Below are 19,516 nucleotides of genomic sequence, written 5' to 3'. Positions count from 1 at the left end.
CGTCAAGACAGTGGTTTGAAAAGTTCTCCCACTCCTTGCTCCAATATGGTTGTACTCAATCTAAAGCCGATCACTCTCTGTTCATCAAACAGGATGAGGACTCTTTCATTGCCATTCTTGTTTATGTGGATGATATGATTATTACAGGGAATAACCCTTCAAAATGTCAGGCACTGAAATAATATTTGCAAGACAAGTTTCACATTAAAGACCTGGGCAACTTAAAATATTTTCTTGGATTAGAAGTAGCACGATCACCTTCGGGCATATTTGTATCACAACGAAAATATACTCTTGACATTCTCCAGGAGACCGGAATGATTGGGACCAAGCCCACAAAATTTCCTATGCAGCAACATCTCAAGCTCACGGCGGATGATGGAAAACTACTTGATGATCCAGGTCCATATCGTCGATTGCTGGGACGACTCATTTATTTGACCATCACTAGGCCTGATATTGCATACTCGGTGCATGTTCTGACACAGTTTATGCAATCTCCTCGGCAACCACACTTAGACGCAGCCTTCCGCATTTTGCGATATTTGAAAGGGTCTCCAGGTCAAGGCATATTTTTTTCAAGTGTCAACACCTTTCAGTTATATGCTTATTGTGATGCAGACTGGACAGGATGTCCCATGACAAGGCGCTCTACTACAGGTTTCTATGTTTCCTTAGGAGATGCTCCGATTTCTTGGCGTGCTAAGAAACAGACAACAGTGTCTCGTTCCTCTGCAGAGGCCGAATACCGGGCTATGGCATACACTATCAGTGAATTACTATGGCTTCGAGCCCTCTTATCTGACCTCAGTGTTTCACATCATGGTCCCATGTTCCTTTATTATGATAATCAAGCAGCTTTACACATTGCTGCAAATCCTGTGTTTCATGAGCGGACCAAACACATAGAAATTGATTGTCATTTTGTCAGAGAGCGACTACAATCTCAAGACATTGCTACACGATATGTTCCTACACATTGTCAGCTTGCAGATATCTTTACCAAAGCTCTCGGCTGTGATCATTTTCAAGAGATTCTATGCAAGTTGGGCATTCGAAATCTCTATGCGCCAACTTGAGGGGGACTATTAGGAATGTACATTGCCTATATCAGGAATATACAGAATATTAGGAATATACATTATCTAGAATATTTTTTACAATGGCATGTTACAGAATATTAGGAATGTCCATTGTCTAGAATATTGTCTAGAATATTTTATAATTACTATGGTATGTTTTTGAATTGGGAGGATCACGTGATTGATACCGTGATCTCTCCAATTTCCTGCCTGTTTCTCTCTTCTTCATCTCTATATATGGATGTACATATCATAGTGAAATACAACGAAGTGATCTTCTCCACTTGTTTTTTTTATGTTTCTCCTCCTTTTTCTGCATCTCTCGGGCTTTTCTTTTACATAGGCAATGTATATTCCTAATATTCTGTATATTCCTGATATAGGCAATGTACATTCCTAATACTACTTTAAGTGATTGATCCACATAGTCATTACTTTTCAATAATTTTATTTTTTTATTTGAAATTTTGAATGACAAAATATTTCTATCCTTTGAAAAAAAATTATGGCATCTTATATCTATTATTATAATATCTTACGTGCAGAAAGTCATAATTTTGACGCAGGATGTCATAATATGTCATAGGATGTTATAAATTTTTTTAAAGAGCAGAGATATTTTTATCATTCAAAATTTTCAAACAAAAAATTAAACTGTAGGCATTAAATATGCATTGAAAAATATTGGACAAAAATACACTTTCTATATTATGACATTCTGGACCATATTATGACATCCTGGGCCATTTTATGACATTCTGCATGCAGAAAGTCATAATTTGACGTAGGATATCATAATTTTTTGGATCATATTACGACACATCCTACATATAGGAAGTCATAATATGCCACAGGATGTCATAATTTTTTTCAAAGAACAGAGATATTTTCATCATGCAAATTTTTTAAATTACAGATATTAAATACGTATTGAAAAGTGATGGCTACATGGACCAATCACATAAACTGATGTGCTTTAGGTTAGATTTTCTATACCGCCCACGATGCACAAAGAATTTCTCATTGGTCTATAGGAAGAAGAAAATGGACACGAAAGCTTCTTTCCCTTTCCTTTAGATTTGGGCCACGACGGGTTGCGTCGATAAAGATTATGCTCAAATAGGATATCCAAGTATAAATCTAGCTGGAAATTGAGCAATTCATACTAGATTACCCGAATAGACCCTAAATTGAAAACATATCCACCAGCTCTACAAGATACAATATCCCAAAGAAAAAGACAAAAAAAAAAAAAAAGCTTCTCGATAACTACAAAACATTACCTTCGCATTATTGGAACAAACATAATTTGGCAACTAATTATGCTTTTGCCGAGTTATTTAGGAATTAAACAATCACTTTTACAGTTGTTGTAATTTGTAATTATAATGAAAAATAACAACGCTACTGAATTGTTCACTGATCTATTTCTTCCCCCAGCTAGCAGAGAGATTTAAATTAAAAAAAAAAAATCGTGTGGATGAACTGAAAATCTCAAATAATGGCTCTTATGATATACCAGTTACATAGCGACAGTTGTGACATAATAATCTCCAGACAATATATACTGTTTAATTCCAATTTCCAGATATTGATATAGAACAACATGAACTTTGACCTCCAAAAACCGTTCTAGTGTGTAATAACACCATTATTAATTTCAAACCTTGATCGAATTCCATCGACCTTTCCTCGAGCTATACACGAATGGTAACCCATATTTTGTTATTAAAAAAAAAAAAAAAACCAAAGCAAATCAAAAAAGAAATTAAACTTACAAAGCACAAGGAAGAGAGAGCCTCTTATTTCTATACAAATAAAGCGGACTTCTCCTTGAAGGTCCTGGAGTGCAACGAGACACCACCAACCTCCCTCGACCTCCACAAACCACCAAACAACTTAGACCAGAACCTTCTTTCCTTCTTCTTATCAGTCCCTTTCTCCTTCTCCTTTTTATCTTCCTTCCTCCGATTACCGAGCAACGCAGAAGCTAAAGACCGGCTCTTCGTCAGCGGCTCGCTGATACCGACCAACCGGCGGCCATCAGTAGTTCTTGCCTTGAATAGAAGAGACAGCCTTGCTCTCTTTAGATCATGGAGGTAGGGAGGAGTGATGGCCGAGGAGGAGAGGTCGGAGTCGGAGGAGTAAGGGGACGAAGAGACGGAGGACGACGAAGAATAGGCTCCCGAAGATGAGCCGGCGAGGAGGCCGGAGAGCCTCTCTCGGAGGCAGAAGGGGCACACCCCTTTGGACTGCTGGTGCTTTGGGTGCCTCTTGCACCTGGCCTCCTCCATCCTTGGCCTACCCATCTCTCTCTCTCTGTCTCTGTTGTTCTTTTGGTTCTATTGCATGGGCATGGGGTTGCAAAGGTGATATAGGTGAGGGGTTGGAGGGTTTCTTGGATATTTCTTATTCTTTCAAAGTCCACAAGTATGGTGTTCGCTTTGGCTTTGGATTCAACTCAGTGGGGTTAGTTGGCGGACCAAAGGAAATCCAAGAAATTAAGATTGATCGTACCCCACCTGGCTTACTAATCTCCAAAGCTCGTCACAGAAAACTTCCGGGAAGTTTAATTAAGTTTCCTCCATGCTTTCACATTTGCTTTTTACTGTTATATCTCAATATTAATTAAAATGCATTTATTTATGCATAAATTATGTTAGCATTCGATAATTATGTTATAAAATTTATTCTGAAAAATAACTACCATCTCTAATTATGTAATCATTTTGATTTTGAGCTTATTTAAGACGAATTGAGTGCGCGAAGTCTAGTATGAGCTTGGCTTGTTTATTAATTATGCAAATTCAATTTAAATTAAATATTAAGTTGAATACGAGAATCCCACGCGTTCAACAACTATTTTTGTGAATTTCTCATAGGGGCAATTGAGATTTATCCCTTTTTTTCTCGTTTAGGGGAGCTCATAGCAAAATGACTTCTCTTTGGATATGGCCTCCTGGACGAGTTCTTAAGACAGATTCACCTTCGGAGAGTTTGTTCCTTGCTGAGAGAAGTGATTTATCTCAAAAACCTACATTCTCCCATCATTAACATAACCATTTATATCATATTAAATCTAACATCATCATATGCCAATGGTTTCTTAATTTAAGTTGCGTAAATAGTATGCCCAAAGCATGGTACATGGTTTGGTGCATATATATATATATATAGAGAGAGAGGAGAGAGAGAGAGTCAGGATAAAATAAGATCGATCGAATTTGGATTGAGATTTGATCAGTTCAAAACTCTATAATAGAAGTCTTACATCAATAATTTAAGTCATTGGATATGATTTACTGCTTCAAAACTATTCACACACAAAAAATCATATAATTTGGAGATCTTTAATTTATGCATCAAGTAGTCAAAAATTGAACAACTTAAATAATATTGAATTAGATATATTTTTTGATGTGTAAGTAATTTTAAGATAGTAAATTATATCTAATAATTTCGATCATCGATATAAGATTTTCATTGTCTAGTTTTGATCTGATCAAATTTAAGTTTAAATCTGATTGATTTTATATAAAATAATTTTACTAACCTTTACTGCTGAAACAGGATGGACATTTTCTAAAAAAGAAGGAAGGAAAGCGATGAGCTTCAAAGATTTGAGAGGGAATGAGGAGTCATTCTCCAGCATTCTCTTTTGAATAATATTATTGGTTTGAATATGTTTCGTTCCGTGCAAGTTTTCTGCTCGATGCGTTTAACGCCAATTCTCAAATCTCTCTTTCCGCCTTTTTCTAATCCCGTGTATTGACGCGTGACAACAACCGCCGACACCAATTGGCGAGTTTCGTGAGCGAAAAGTCGCGAGGAATTGCCCGCACGCGCGTGGAATCTGCGCTCCGTCCTAAAGCGTCTTTCCACGTGCGCCGATGACCCATTTTGGCTTGGTAAATTATTCGCATCCCTATCACTTCGAGTTTTTTATTTAAAAATGGGCTTGTGCTCACGTGCGTTGTCCCCTTTGTCTCCCTCAACGTTACGTGCCTCTTTATCTCTAATATTATTCTAAGCTCATTTTCTTGTAGTTCGTAAAGGTTTAACCTCTTTAGATAAGTAATAAAAGCCGGATGGCAGCTTCTCTACTTCCTTTTCACTCAAAATGAATAAATAAATAAATAAATGTTTAACCTCTACATTGGATTCTCACCTAATCTACTAATTATATTGGTGGTAAGAATATGACGGTGGTGTTACCTCTAAGGAAGGCAGGGGAATGCACAGGTATTGGTTTTGGTGAGATCTGTACAACCAACTGCCAGCACTCGAATTGGGATTTGGATATGATGAGCAAAATTGCATGTCTGGTGGCAAGACAAATTGCTTTTGGTTTTCCAAGGTGGATCCGTGTGTTTGGGATCTTGGAGATTTCATAAAATTGGCTTAGTTCAAGTTCAATCAAAATCAAAATCAAAATTTTCTGTTGTCATGCGTTTCAGGGGACAGGGTTTAAACGGTGAATCTGATATTGTTGACATTGATTCAATCAAGAACTTGATAATCCAACTCAACAACTAGGCCCAATTTTTAGAGTTGTTCTTCTAAAATAATTTCAATTTATATCATATCATTAATTTAAAATTATTATTTATTTTTATTAATTATTTTATATTAGATTAATATTATGTTATATTTTATTGTGGTGTAGAAGGAAGGGTATCATTAGTCCCACATTGATTGGAGTTAAGGAAGAATCTATCTTATACAGGAAGAGATCATTCTTTTCATATGAGGTGCCTTTTAAGAGGCAAAGCTGTGAGGTCCAAAAACGGTCTATATAGTTCTCGGACTATAAGCCGTAGGTCCAAGCAGATAATACCTCACGTGCCAAGAGTGCACAGATACGGTCTGTGGAGTATAAAGATTCTCTTTTGATTGAGGGGGCTATGTTGCAGTGTAAAAAGAAGGAAATCATTAATCCTATATTGATTGGATTCAAAGGGGAATCTATCTTATATAGGGAGGGATCATTCTTTCCACGTGAGGCGTCTTTTAAGAGGTAAAACTGTGAGGCCCAAAAATGATCCATATAACCTTCGGACTATAGGCCGTAGACTAAAGCGGACAATACCTTACGTGCCGAGCTATGAACCTTTGACTTAAAGCTGTCAACGGGCCGGATCTAGATCCGAGATCCACAGGTATTTACCTGACGGATCCGGGTCTGGTACTAGTATTGGACCCATTTATCCGGATCCGATAAACCATCATGTAAACGGATAGGATCTGGATATTTAATATCCAAACCAAATAGACTCGAGATCCGAATAATATATATATATAATATTATATATATATATTAAAACTATTTTGAGCTGTTAGATCAGAGATCCAACAGTCTAAGTCTCTCTATCTCCCTCTCTCTCTGAGTCTCTCAGTCTCCCGACAGCACCTCTCCCTCTCCTCCCCTCCCACTCTTTCGGGTGCCCTACCTCTTTCTCTCCACTGTGTGATACACTCATCGGTGGCCGGACCTTGACACCAAGGCTGTGGACGAAGGAGATCCTCTCCTTCTCTCTGTCTCTGTCTCCCTCTCTCTCTCTCTCTCTCACTCTCTCGCTCTCCCTCTCCACTGAGATCCCTCCATCAAGATCCGATCTCTCCGACGGTGCTGAGCCCTCCCTCCTCTCCTGCTCTCGGTTCCTCTCCTGCTCTGTGGCTCTGGGCACCCTGCCTCTTCCTCTCCGTTGTGAAATCTGCTCGTCGGTGGTTGGACCCCGACACCAAGACCGTGGACAAAAGAGATCCTCTCCCTCTCTCTGTCTCTCAATCTCCTTCTCTCCCTTTCTCTGTCTCTCGCTCTCCCTCTCCATCAAGATCCGATCTCTCTGATGACACCGAGCTCTCCCTTCTCTCTTGCTCCCGGCTTCCTCTCCCTCTCTGTCGAGATCTAATTTTCTCTCCGCCTCTCCTGCTCTCGGCTTCCTCTCCCTCTTCATCGAGATCCGATCTCCTCTTCGCCTCTCCCCCTCTGTCACTGCCTTCCGCGACTTCACTGCTCTGCGCCCCCTCCCTCTGCTCATATTGTCTCCACCGCCATCTGAACCACCCCTCCCTCTCCACTGCTCTCTCTATCGAGATCCGATCTCTCCGCCGCTATCCTTCACTGTCTCGACTTTCTCTCCCTCTCCGTCGCTCGTCGGACCCCGACACCAAGGCAGCTGATCCGCCGCACCCTCGCTGATCTACTTTTTTTTAGATAAGCATTGGTAAATATCATGTGAATTAATTTGTTGATAAATGTTCTTATGTTATTACTGTGAATGTATTAGTAATATTCTGTGGATCAATTTGTAGACTTTTTTTTATGTGATTTATTTTAAATTTCAGAAAATATCAAGTGCTGAAAATTTTAATATTGAAGTTGAACAAAATGTAAGCACACCTGTGGAGCAAATTGAGGATGAGTTTTACTTGTTGAATTTGAACAACTTTTATATTTTTATTTGTATGATCATATGATGGTATAATTTTTAGATGTTTGTCTAGGTTATTGTATAATTTTTAGGTATTTTTTGTGAGACTTTGAATATGAGTTTCGGGTCCTGGAACCAGATTTGGATATCCGAGACCCATTAGGGTCCGAATCTGGTACTTCAAGAATAGACCGTCAGATATTCGGGTCCGAATCTAGTATCAGTAACTAAGATCGGATCCGGATCTGGATATTCAGGTTTCGATCCGAATCCGACCTGTTGACAGGTCTACTTTGGCTGTAACATCTTTTATATATTATTTATGAATTTATATTATTTGATTATTTTGTATTTCTCATGAATCAACTTGTTCAAACTTTGGAAACACTCAAATTATTAAAAATCTGAGTAACTCAAATTTTTTTTTTTAACACTATGATCATGCCATTTATGATCTACCATATACAAATTTCTCATGCTGGCATTCTGTTCTTTGCTGGAACAGATTGGTAGATCTATCAAGCTTCCCATGGGTCCTAGAGTTCATCATCAATCCAATCTAGCATGCCGACACACTAAGCAATCCAGCATTCATAGATGAACTACGCACCTAACCAACAAAATAAATGGCCTTTGCGATTTAAGATTATGCAGGGTGTGGTTTCGTTAATTCAACCAGATACTACATCAAGCTTTGTGCTCTCATTTTTTATTTTTATTTTTTGGATAAGATGATTTATTCAAATAACTTTTATGTGAATACAATCAAGAGAGTCAGAAAATAAAAGATCCCAGAGTTTTCTACAAAAATCTCCAACCTTGGTCCATAAGATATCGCTAGCATACTCAGCTACAAAAACTACCATCTAGTCCGCTGCAGTATTCACCTCTCAGAAGATTTGCCTGATGACTAAAGTAGTGCATCCTCTTAGTAAAATCGAGATGTCATGCAAGAGGGGATGAGTGGCTCCATTACTCGTACAGTTCTACAACCAAGATACCCTCGCAGCAAAGTTGCCCTTGATAACAAGTCGACTCGCTCCTAGAGTCCTCCTGGCAAACACGATCCCCGTCCAAGTCACACGGAACTCTACCCCGCTACCAATCTGGAGTCGAGCCCGTGAATCACAATGCTGGCTCCACCATGCCTGCCTCTAACACTCCATTAAAGTTGACCTTCAGAAACGACGGAAAAAGAGGCTCCTAAAAGATGAACATTCCATGGATCGCTACACTCCAGATCTCTGAAAGTCCGAACGTCATATCAATCATCTCCACTACCATAGCCGAGGTTCTCCCCATAATAAACTTTGCTAAGGATCGCATAGACTTGAAAATTAGGCTATTTCTAGCCAGTCAGATATGGAGGGCCACATAGACTGCTCGGATGCCCACCGCCCTGGGAATAAGCTTTGTGCTCCTGATGTGGAATGGATTGCTGGCTGAATTAACACTTACTAATCATGATTAATCAAAAGAAAAATAATTAACTAAACCCTTGTGGTTTTTCCTTCTAGATCAAGCATGATTTTCTTTACATAAGTCTGTCACATTTATTGGGACCAATTTTTCATAATAAGAAAAGCTTAAAGGCAACGATAACCTTTTATCTTAATAATGTATCAAGACCTGATTAGGGGTGTCGACGTGTCGTTGTGTCATTAAACTCTAAATTTTAGGCCACATTACCTAATATACAAATCAATTATGTTACGTCCTATATTCCCTACTATTAACTATTTCAATTTGGGCTATGCTTCACTGAAAAAAGACCTCGAGGACTTTAATGGACCTATTGGATGTTTAACATGGGATTGAGATGGAGGGAATATAAGATACTGTGTGCAAGAAATATAGACAAAAAATATTATAGCCAAAAGCTTTAACTAAGCACTGTATCCTATGCCAGCCAAAAGGCAGATTATTAATAATGAGGGTAAAACCAAAATCAAAGATATGATCATTGTGATCAAATCAAGAGAAGAGAACGTATACAGAATCAATCATTATCTCATGTAATCCCCAATGACTATGTGTTATAGCCCAAGCCCAAGCCCAAATTAAAAAGAACCAAGCCCAAAAAAAAAAAAAAAAAACAGAGAGAAACAGAGGATCGGAAAGAAGACTCCCGGTAGGAGTCTTCTTCTCCGATCAAATCTTGGAGATCGGAATCCTAAGAGCACCAAGAGTCCTAGGGTTCTCTATAAAAAGACCCTCCCCTTCCTTAGAAGCCGATCATCGGTCCTCTTCCCCTCTCTTTCTCCCTGATTTCTCGATTTGGAGCCACGGACACCCGTTTTGTTCTCGCCGTGATTGCTCGCCGGTGGGGTCACCGGAGACCGAAGTGAGTTCACCTTCTCTTCCTCTCTTCTTTCCCTTTCTTCCCGTGCCTTTGTGCGCGACTGCCGGCGACGGGTGTCATCGATTTTTGATCGGAAAAGAGATCTCTGTTTTGGCCTCTTTTCTCTTGGATTTTTCGACGCCGGCGATCGCAATTGACCGCCGGCCATGCCTCTCCGTAACCGGGGGAGTGGCCCCCCTCTACCGCCGGCCTCCGTCGTCACGACCGCGGCCTGAATGGCCCGGCAAAGGAGGGGACCCGCCGGTCCCCTGTTCCGGCCTGGAAGGAGCCCGAGAAGAAAAACAGAAGAAAAAGAAGAAAAAGAAGAAAAAAGAAAAAGAGAAAAGAAAAGAAAAGAAAAGAAAAGAAAAGAAAAGAAAAAGAAGAAAAAAAAAGAAAAAGAGAAAAGAAAAGAAAAGAAAAAAATATAAATAAATAAATAAATAATAATAATAATAATAAAAATAAATGAGAGAGAGAGTTTCTCTCTCTTCTTTCAGTCTGAACCCTTACTTTCTCTCTCTGAAATTGGACTTTCTCTCTCTAGGTTGTTTCTCTCTCTTGATGGATTTCTCTCTAAAGTTATTCCTCTAGAATTAGCGTAGTGTAAGACTTCATTTTGATGATTTTGATCGAGTTTAGGGAAGAGTCTGATTTTAAGTGAGGTTTTGATTTTGGATTTGTTTAGATTTAATTTTAAATTAAAATTAATATAAAAATATAATTTTGGATAATAGGCACGGAAGAATCTTTTAGAAGTTAGTTGATCTATTCATTCAGTGCTCCGTGAAAGGTAAGTAATGAATCATTTTCTCGAGATATTTCATATTTATTCTGAAAATAAATAATTATTCTTTGAAATTATGTATGAATTATGAATTATGTTTTGAAAGAAAAATACTTTTGAAATATTATGGTACGTCGATTATGCACATGTTCAGTGAAAAATTATGATATATTATGATACAAAGTATTTTGATACAGATCGGATTTATGCTCTCAGTCTAACTATGTTTCAGTGGGCCCGCCAATGAGGATTATTCGTTGGTACTCAGTGGATCCTACCAGTGAGGGTTGTGCGCTGGTATTTGTGGACCTGCCAGTGGGGGTTGTGCGTTGGTATTCAGTGGATCCCGCCAATGGGGGTTAAACGTTGGTCATAGTCGAGGCTGTTGAGTTACGAGTGTTTTGAATCGAATCGGATTTATGATTATATTATATGTGAATATTTAAAAATATTGGATTTGTATTAAATCAGCATGAAATATATTTTTATGTTTATTTGCAATATTGTTCTTGAAAATTATATAATATCTGAAATATCTGGTTAAGATATTTGTTACTTACTAGGCTATCTAGCTCATTACCTTTCTTTCTATTTTTTTCAGATTCAGATAATTAACTTTGAGCGTGGGAAGAAATATTGGGACAGAGCTTTTGGAGGCGAGATTTAGCATTGTCAACTTCATTGAACTTAGATCTATTATTTTATTGTTAGTAAAATTTAATTGGATGTAAGATATTTATTTTAATTACTTGAATTAAAGTTGAATAATAATTATTTAATTTATTCCACTGTGATGCATTGATATCGTGATGAGATGCCTTGCATGCTTATGGAGAGAGTTCTTCATAAGTATGCGGCGGTTGCCGTAACCTCCTGCTCGCGATCTCGGGCTAGGGGCGTGACAATTAATATGGTATCAGAGCATAAGTGGATAAATTATGACACATAGAATTAGACATAATATGAGTGTAGGTGGATAAACATTAGAAATATTGGGACGATAAAGTATGAGCATCATAATAAACCCATCCTAACAAATAGATAAATGAATCTAATAAGGTTTTACTACTACAAGATTATCATGCCTCCCCGTAGAATGACAAGAACTACTCAAGGAATTGCAAGAGAGACATCACAACCACGGGATGGTAGTACTCCTCATCTGACCAGTGGCACCCCTCAGGAGGAGGGAGTCGTAGATCTAATGGGAGTACTTCGAGAGCACGTCAGGAACCAGATATGGCTCAGTTAATGCAGACCCTAATCAGGATGGTACAAACGCAACAACAAATACAACAGCAAATGCTTGAACAACAGCAGATACAACGAGATACATAACAACATCAGCATCCACCACCACAACATGGAGAGCAACCAGTACAACGGAACAACATTTCAGAATTTAAAAAGCTTGCTCCTCCAGCTTTCAAGGGGACTACTGAACCTTTGGAGGCTGATAACTGGATAATGAAGATGGAAAATGCCTTCGCTGTCCAGAGTGTCTTGATGAAGAAAAGATTCGATATGCAGCTTATTTACTATAAGGAGAAGCATACAACTGGTGTCAGCGACTACAGCGCAAGTATGAACAAGATGGCGAAATACTTATCTGGGAAAGATTTCAGATTGCATTCTATGATTAGTATTTTCTTCGGAGTATAAGGATCCAGAAAGAGCAAGAGTTTATTTATTTGAAGCAAAAGGGTATGAGTGTGACTGAATATGAAGTAAAATTTACAGAGTTAGCAAAATTTGCTCCGAGATTAGTGGATGGTGAGCAAGAACGTGTTCACAAGTTTGAGATGGGACTGAGAACTGAGATTCGAAAACAAGTGGTTCCATATGAATTGAAAACTTATGCAGATGTGGTAAACAAAGCACTGATAATTGAAAGAGAAGTCAATGAAGAACATATGGAAAGGGAAAGAAAGTAAAAAAAGAGAGCAAAATTAAATGATACACAAGGGCAGAATAATAAATAAATCAAAAGTTCAGCTAAGGGAGCAATAGATAATAAGACTCAACGATTGACAGTAAGCAATGCTCCAGATGTGGCAAAAATCATGCAGACAAGGATTGCCATTGGAATAAGGTGCTTGTTTCAAATGTGGTCTGATGGATCATAAAATTGCTAGCTGCCCGCTAAATACTGAAAATCAAGTTGGCCAAAGAACTTATGAAGGACAACATAAGGGTGGTGGACAGATTTCTAAAACCCAGGGAAGAGTTTATGCGCTTACTCAACCAAATGCACAGGCTTCCAATACAATGGTGACAGGTATGAAAAATTTCGAGGATGAAATTTCTTGTAGGGGTGAAGAATGTTATAGCCCAAGCCCAAGCCCAAATTAAAAAGAACCAAGCACAAAAAAAAAAAAAAACAGAGAGAAACAAGGGATCGGGAAGAAGACTCTCGGTAGGAGTCTTCTTCTCCGATCAAATCTCGAAGATCGGAATCCTAGGACTACCAGGAGTCCTAGGGTTCTCTATAAAAGGACCCTCTCCTTCCTTAGAAGCCGATCATCGGCCCTCTTCCCCTCTCTTTCTCCCTGATTTTCCGATTTGGAGCCGCGGACACCCATTTTGTTCTCGCCATGATTGCTCGCCGGTGGGGCACCGGAGGCCGAAGTGAGTTCACCTTCTCTTCCTCTCTTCTTTCCCCTTCTTTCCGTGCCTTTGTGCGCGACTGCCGGCGACGGGTGTCGCCGATTTTTGGTCGGAAAAGAGACCTCTGTTTTGGCCTCTTTTTTCTTGGATTTTTCGACGCCGGCGATCGCAATCGACCGTCGGCCATGCTTCTCCATAACCGGGGGAGTGGCCCCCCTCTACCGCCAGCCTCTGCCGTGGCGGCCGTGGCCTGAATGGCCCGGCAAAGGAGGGGACCCGCCGGTCCCCTGTTCCGGTCTGGAAGGAGCCCGAGAAGAAAAACAAAAGGAAAAGAAGAAAAAGAAGAAAAAGAGAAAAGAAAAGAAAAGAAAAGAAAAAGAAGAAAAAAAAAGAAAAAGAGAAAAGAAAAGAAAAATATATAAATATAAATAAATAAATAAATAATAAAAAAATGAATGAGAGAGAGAGTTTCTCTCTCTTCTTTCAGTCTGAACCCTTACTTTCTCTCTCTGAAATTGGACTTTCTCTCTCTATTTTCTCTCTAGGTTGTCTCTCTCTTGATGGATTTCTCTCTCTAAAGTTATTCCTCTAGAATTAGCGTAGTGTAAGGCTTCATTTTGATGATTTTGATCGAGTTTAGGAAAGAGTCTGATTTTAAGTGAGATTTTGATTTTAGATTTATTTAGATTTAATTTTAAATTAAAATTAATATAAAAATATAATTTTAGATAATAGGCACGGAAGAATCTCCTAGAAGTTAGTCGATCTATTCATTCAGTGCTCCGTGAAAGGTAAGTAATGAATCATTTCTCGAGATATTTCATATTTATTCTGAAAATAAATAATTATTCTCTGAAATTATGCATGAATTATAAATTATGTTTTGAAAGGAAAGTACTTTTGAAATATTATAGTACGTCGATTATGCACATGTTCAATGAAAAATTATGATATATTATGATACAAAGTATTTTGATACAGACCGGATTTATACTCTCAGCCTAACTATGTTTCAGTGGGCCCCACCAATGGGGATTATACGTTGGTACTCAGTGGATCCTGTCAGTGGAGGTTGTGCGCTGGTGTTTGTAGACCCTGCTAGTGGGGGTTGTGTGCTGGTATTCAGTGGATCCCACCAATGGGGGTTAAACGTTGGTCATAGTCGAGGCTGTTGAGTTACGAGTGTTTTGAATCGAATCGGATTTATGATTATATTATATGTGAATATTTAAAAATATTGGATTTGTATTAAATCAGCATGAAATATATTTTTATATTTATTTATAATATTGTTCTTAAAATTATATAATATCTGAAATATCTAGTTAAGATATTTGTTACTTACTGGCTATCTAGCTCATTATCTTTCTTTCTATTTTTTTCAGATTCAGATAATTAACTTTGAGCGTGGGAAGAAATATTGGGACAGTTTTAGAGGCAAGATTTAGCATTGTCAACTTCGTTGAACTTAGATCTATTGTTTTATTGTTAGTAAAATTTAATTGCATGTAAGATATTTATTTTAATTACTTGAATTAAAATTGAATAATAATTATTTGAATTTATTCTGCTGTGATGCATTGATATTGTGATGAGATACCTTGCATGCTTATGGAGAGAGTTCTTCATAAGTATGCGGCGGTTGCCGCGACCTCCTGCTTCGATCTCGGACTGGGGGCGTGACACTATGTCATTGATATCATGTCTTGATCATGATGACTGATCTTTGTTTGCAATCTCCTTTCCTAGTCAACCTGTTAACCAGAGCATGGTGTACTGGGATCATACAAGTGCCTATGCTCTTCCCTTTATAATCCTGCAGATCTGGATTCAAAGGAAAAACATAGAGCAAAGCAAAACAAACCACAATTTTTAATGAAAGCAACCAATTCTTTCTTCTTTGCTCTGTACACAAACAGACACTAATCTCTAATTAATTCCACACAAATAAAAGCTACCGCTGGTAACCAACAAGACACATATTACCCAAGCGCCATGCTTGTTCCCCCTCCCCTCCCTCCTCCTCCACCCCCCAAAAAAAAAAGGCTGAGAGAGCTAATTATACAGACTGGGTAGAAGACTTCTCCTGGGAGGTGTTGAAGCACTCAGCAGCTTAGACCGAAACACTCATCTCTCCTCCTCCTCCTCCCCCAATCCGACTGACCAACTCTCGGTCCTCGATGCTCCTTTTGAAATGGAGAGACGGTCTCGACCCCTTCAGATCATTGTGGGAAGGTGACACATCGAAGAAATAGAGGGAAGAGTAGAGAGATGTAGTGGAAGAAGAAGCACAGCTTCCGGCAAAGTCAGCGGAGTAGAGCCACGAAAGAGCTTCTCGGAGGCAGTAGGGGCATACTCCTATTGACGTCAAGTGCTTTGGGTGCCGTCTGCACCGGTCTCCCTCTATCTCCGGCTGAACCATTTCTTCTCTTTCTGTTCCTCTCTCTGAAGTTGAGCACTCCTCTCTCCGTGTTTTTTTCTTTGGGTTCTTGGGATTTCTCTTGCGGAAGCAGGAAAGCAGCATGTAATAATAAACAAAAGCTGCAGTAGGAAACTTTTATCATGGGGTACGTGGCAAGTTTTTGTTGGCTCTGCAACTTCGGCATGCATCTTATTTAGCAGGAACTTTCCTCTAAATAGGGAGAGAATTCCACGTAACATCAATGTAGGAGGAGTTTTCTGTAATTTAGACCAAGTTCCTACCATCTAGGTTGTAGGTTAGGATCGGTGAGCTTGCACAAAACTTATCATTCTCTAAAAAATAAAAGGACTATAAATGAATAATTGAATATGTAATATTTGCCATTTTGGTATGGCTTCCCATGGGAATTGTTAGTTGGGTAAATCACAAGCCCTAATGGTCATAAGTCTGGATCCAATTTTTAGACAGTCATCTTCAAAATGAAGTTGGAGCGAGTTCTATATTCAATTCTTGATGGTGCATCTCCAAAAAAAAATTAAAACCTAAGTTATTATTGAAAACTAATTTATTGCAGTACAAGTAGGTCTCCCACCTTTTCTTTCATTTTTATTTTGCTAGTAATATGTTCTTACTTTCTATTTGACAAATAAAAGTACAATCGAATAATGCTATAATTTGTATCCATATTATTTTAAATAAGTATGGATATGAGCATGATCATAACAATTTAGAAGTAAGTGCAAATATATGTTTCTGGGCAGGATATTATACCACTTTGTATTTTATTAACTCAAAACAAACCTACAACTTTCATTAAGAAACAAGAAATAATGTTAAAAAACAAAAAAGGATAAAAAAAATAAAAGAACAATAAACAATAATATAGCTGTATCCAGTCCACCCATATGATACTTCTGGTGGATGTAACAACTTTGCTACGTCACACAATTTCGTTAAAAAGGCTAATTGTTAATTATGCAATTACAAAAGTAAATATCTCACTTTATGAAATTAAATAAAAAAAACATATCCAAATTGTCGCTTAGCCTCCTCTAAAGTTTATTAGAAATATGAGAAGAATAATGAAAATATGACACATTTGGATATGGACGTGAGCCAACACAAAAGTTGGATTGAGAAAATGGACCAGCCTCATGTAGATTAGAAGATTAGAAAATGGACCAACCAAACTTTGCTACGCTATCAAGCAAACGTGGAAACCCTATTTCCTAGGTATTATTAGGCTCCTAATTAATTATGCTCGTTTATATGAGCAACCACTAATTAAGCTGGTTGGAAATTAATAACCTTTCCAAGGATTTGTAAATAATGTTACAAAACAAAACATCACAAGATAGAAAGATATGGCATGATATAAGCAATATACCCCTAAGCATAATTTACGTTTTAGCTGTATAAAATAAGAGAACATGAAACACTTCGAGATTTGCAATATATCTGAGTCATAATTTCACTTAATTTTGTCAATTATTGAGGCATTTTACTCCTTTTTCCTTTTCATATTAATCTGAAATTAATAACATAAATCACAGACATTTGAATATGATTCTTTATAATAATAAAATGAGTCACAAAAATTGTTACGACGATATGTGGATGCAAAAATTAATAAGCAAAAGAACAGACTTAGAATATGGACGACAAGGTAAAGATAGCAATTTATAGAAAGCTAGAGCATTTAACAAAAGGTAGTGTTGCCGTAGAAGGAAAAAAGGATGAGAATCTTCACTAAAATTTCAAAGGATAAAGCAATGGACATCTTTAAGAAAGCAGACCGAATACTTCCAACGAGGCAAGATAAAAATTCAAAGAAAGAATAGGATGAGCACTTGGTAACTAAATGTAGCCTCGAGGTGAAATCTAGATGAATAACAATGTATGACACTTGATAATGCCCAAGGTGACACAAGCTTACATAAAGGATATCTATCCCTCATCCCATTTAATGTGTCAAAGACTTTGGCAAAGAATCAACAACTGCTGCATGCAAAGGACACGAGAATCACAAAGGGTGACTAGTGAGGCAAAGTAATAACTAAAACGAAGTCCAGCAACTAGGTGCATACCTAAAATGTATAAACAAAATAAACACAACGTAAATCAACAAAAAAAAGAAAAAAAAAAAAAAATGGTTCTGAAAACAGTAACAAAACAAGAAAAACTATATGAAAAAGAGATACAATCACTCAGAATCAACCTAGCATTGATCCAATATCATCAGTCGAATGCGGCTTTCAGATTGGTCATAGTTCGACCATAAAAGATATCTAAAATCAAGCAAAAAAATGTATACAATATGGAGGTGCCTAGTCACCAAAGGACAAAGCAACTTCCCATTCACATCTTGTATTGTTAACCCAATCAACCGTGTTGCCTGAATGATCACCATCCCAAATCAAACTGCAACACTTGTAATCGTATTCAATGACTATTACAGCCACTGGTTTACTGGAAGCTCGAAACAAATAAGCCTAATATTATTGGAGAGATCAAGCAAACATGATGATGGGTCCTCACATCCCTATGAAACTAGACAGTTCGGCATTGCCAAGGAGCATGAATCAAAGTCAATACAGATCCAACATGAAAGGTCTAACACCACAAAGACTAAAGCTCGCATTTTACATCATGGGCCACATTCATGAACTAACAGAAACGTTAAAATCACTTTTGTTCAATATGAATCCAGAATGACAGTTAATAAAAGCACAAATATGTATATACACCATGTACTCAATGGCTTATGCTCGTTTTATATGAGAGGACTATAGCATGCCAAAGTGCACTTCTTTCAGTTAGTGCACCCTATAATGAGTTTTCTGCATTCATGCAATGTCCTGCATAATAATTCTAATGTTCTTTGGTAACCTTTTAACTATCTGAAAAAACAACCTCCTCTACATTTTCCGCACTAGCCAGCTTGTGAACCTAGCTGAAAGGATCCTGAATCAGCTTAAACTGAAAAAAATCAATATTCAAAACAAAAACAGAGGATATGTAAAAGGAGAATACTCTGAACAATCATGTATGTATGTATGTGTTGCAGCCAACTCTTCATCGCCTGTCACTAGTATCGAGCACCTACAAGACAGCGTCCACACAGATCGGATTGGTGTCCGGTGGAGACCCTCCGATGCTTAAGTCAGAGGAAGTTGGTGAACAGTAACTTTGATTGTATGAAGCAGCAGAGCTTTGGTCCAAAGTTGGCTTATCCGTACTGTTCACTTACCTCCCTCTTTTATAGGTGATTCTGGTATAACCGTCGAGCATGTGGTCTCGCTTTTTATGACGCTAAATTGTCGGCCATAAATATAGAATTAGTAGGACGTTACTTCTCCTTAATAGCCGCGACACGTAGTCAATAACCGTTTGTGACGGTTATGGTATGTTGAGCAGATTGCCGACCGTACGTCGGTATAACCGACTTTATGTCGGCAGAATTTATGAGCAACCATCGGTTATTAATTCTGTCATACCGACGTATGCGATGGTCTAAGTCGTCCGCTGTCGATCGATGGTAGTTGAATACTAGTCGGTCAACCGATCTTAGTTGATTAGCCGACAGTAGGTCGGTGCAATTAGCTCGGTCGGTCGATGAAGAATCGAAACTATCTGTTCGACCGATGCATAGTCGGAGTCGTAGTGATCAAAGTTGGGGGTCGGTCGGTTTACCCCAACAGTTGCCCCCCACTCTCAAGTCCAAAGTGAGCCGACGTGTGAATTGCACATGGTTTATCACGTTGGATGAAGAGAGTTCTGTCACATTGAGTCTCAATTTTGATACTGTTTTCTTCGAGATATGGGTGATCGATTATTTTATCA

At 38.2% G+C, this 19,516-nt stretch overlaps 1 protein-coding gene across 1 annotated transcript; it reads right to left on the bottom strand.

Moving 5' to 3' along the window:
- Positions 1-2,718: 2,718 nt before the first annotated feature.
- LOC105058453 (uncharacterized) lies at positions 2,719-3,625 on the bottom strand. Its single transcript, XM_010941398.4, has one exon. It carries the CDS (start codon positions 3,389-3,391, stop codon positions 2,891-2,893), a length of 501 nt encoding a protein of 166 aa, XP_010939700.1. The 5' UTR covers positions 3,392-3,625; the 3' UTR covers positions 2,719-2,890.
- Positions 3,626-19,516: the final 15,891 nt, after the last annotated feature.

This window comes from Elaeis guineensis, chromosome 15 (assembly GCF_000442705.2).
Source record: "Elaeis guineensis isolate ETL-2024a chromosome 15, EG11, whole genome shotgun sequence".
Lineage (NCBI taxonomy): Eukaryota > Viridiplantae > Streptophyta > Magnoliopsida > Arecales > Arecaceae > Elaeis > Elaeis guineensis.
The sequence above is the reverse complement of the archived record's forward strand: the minus strand, read 5'-3'. Positions and strand labels throughout refer to the sequence as shown.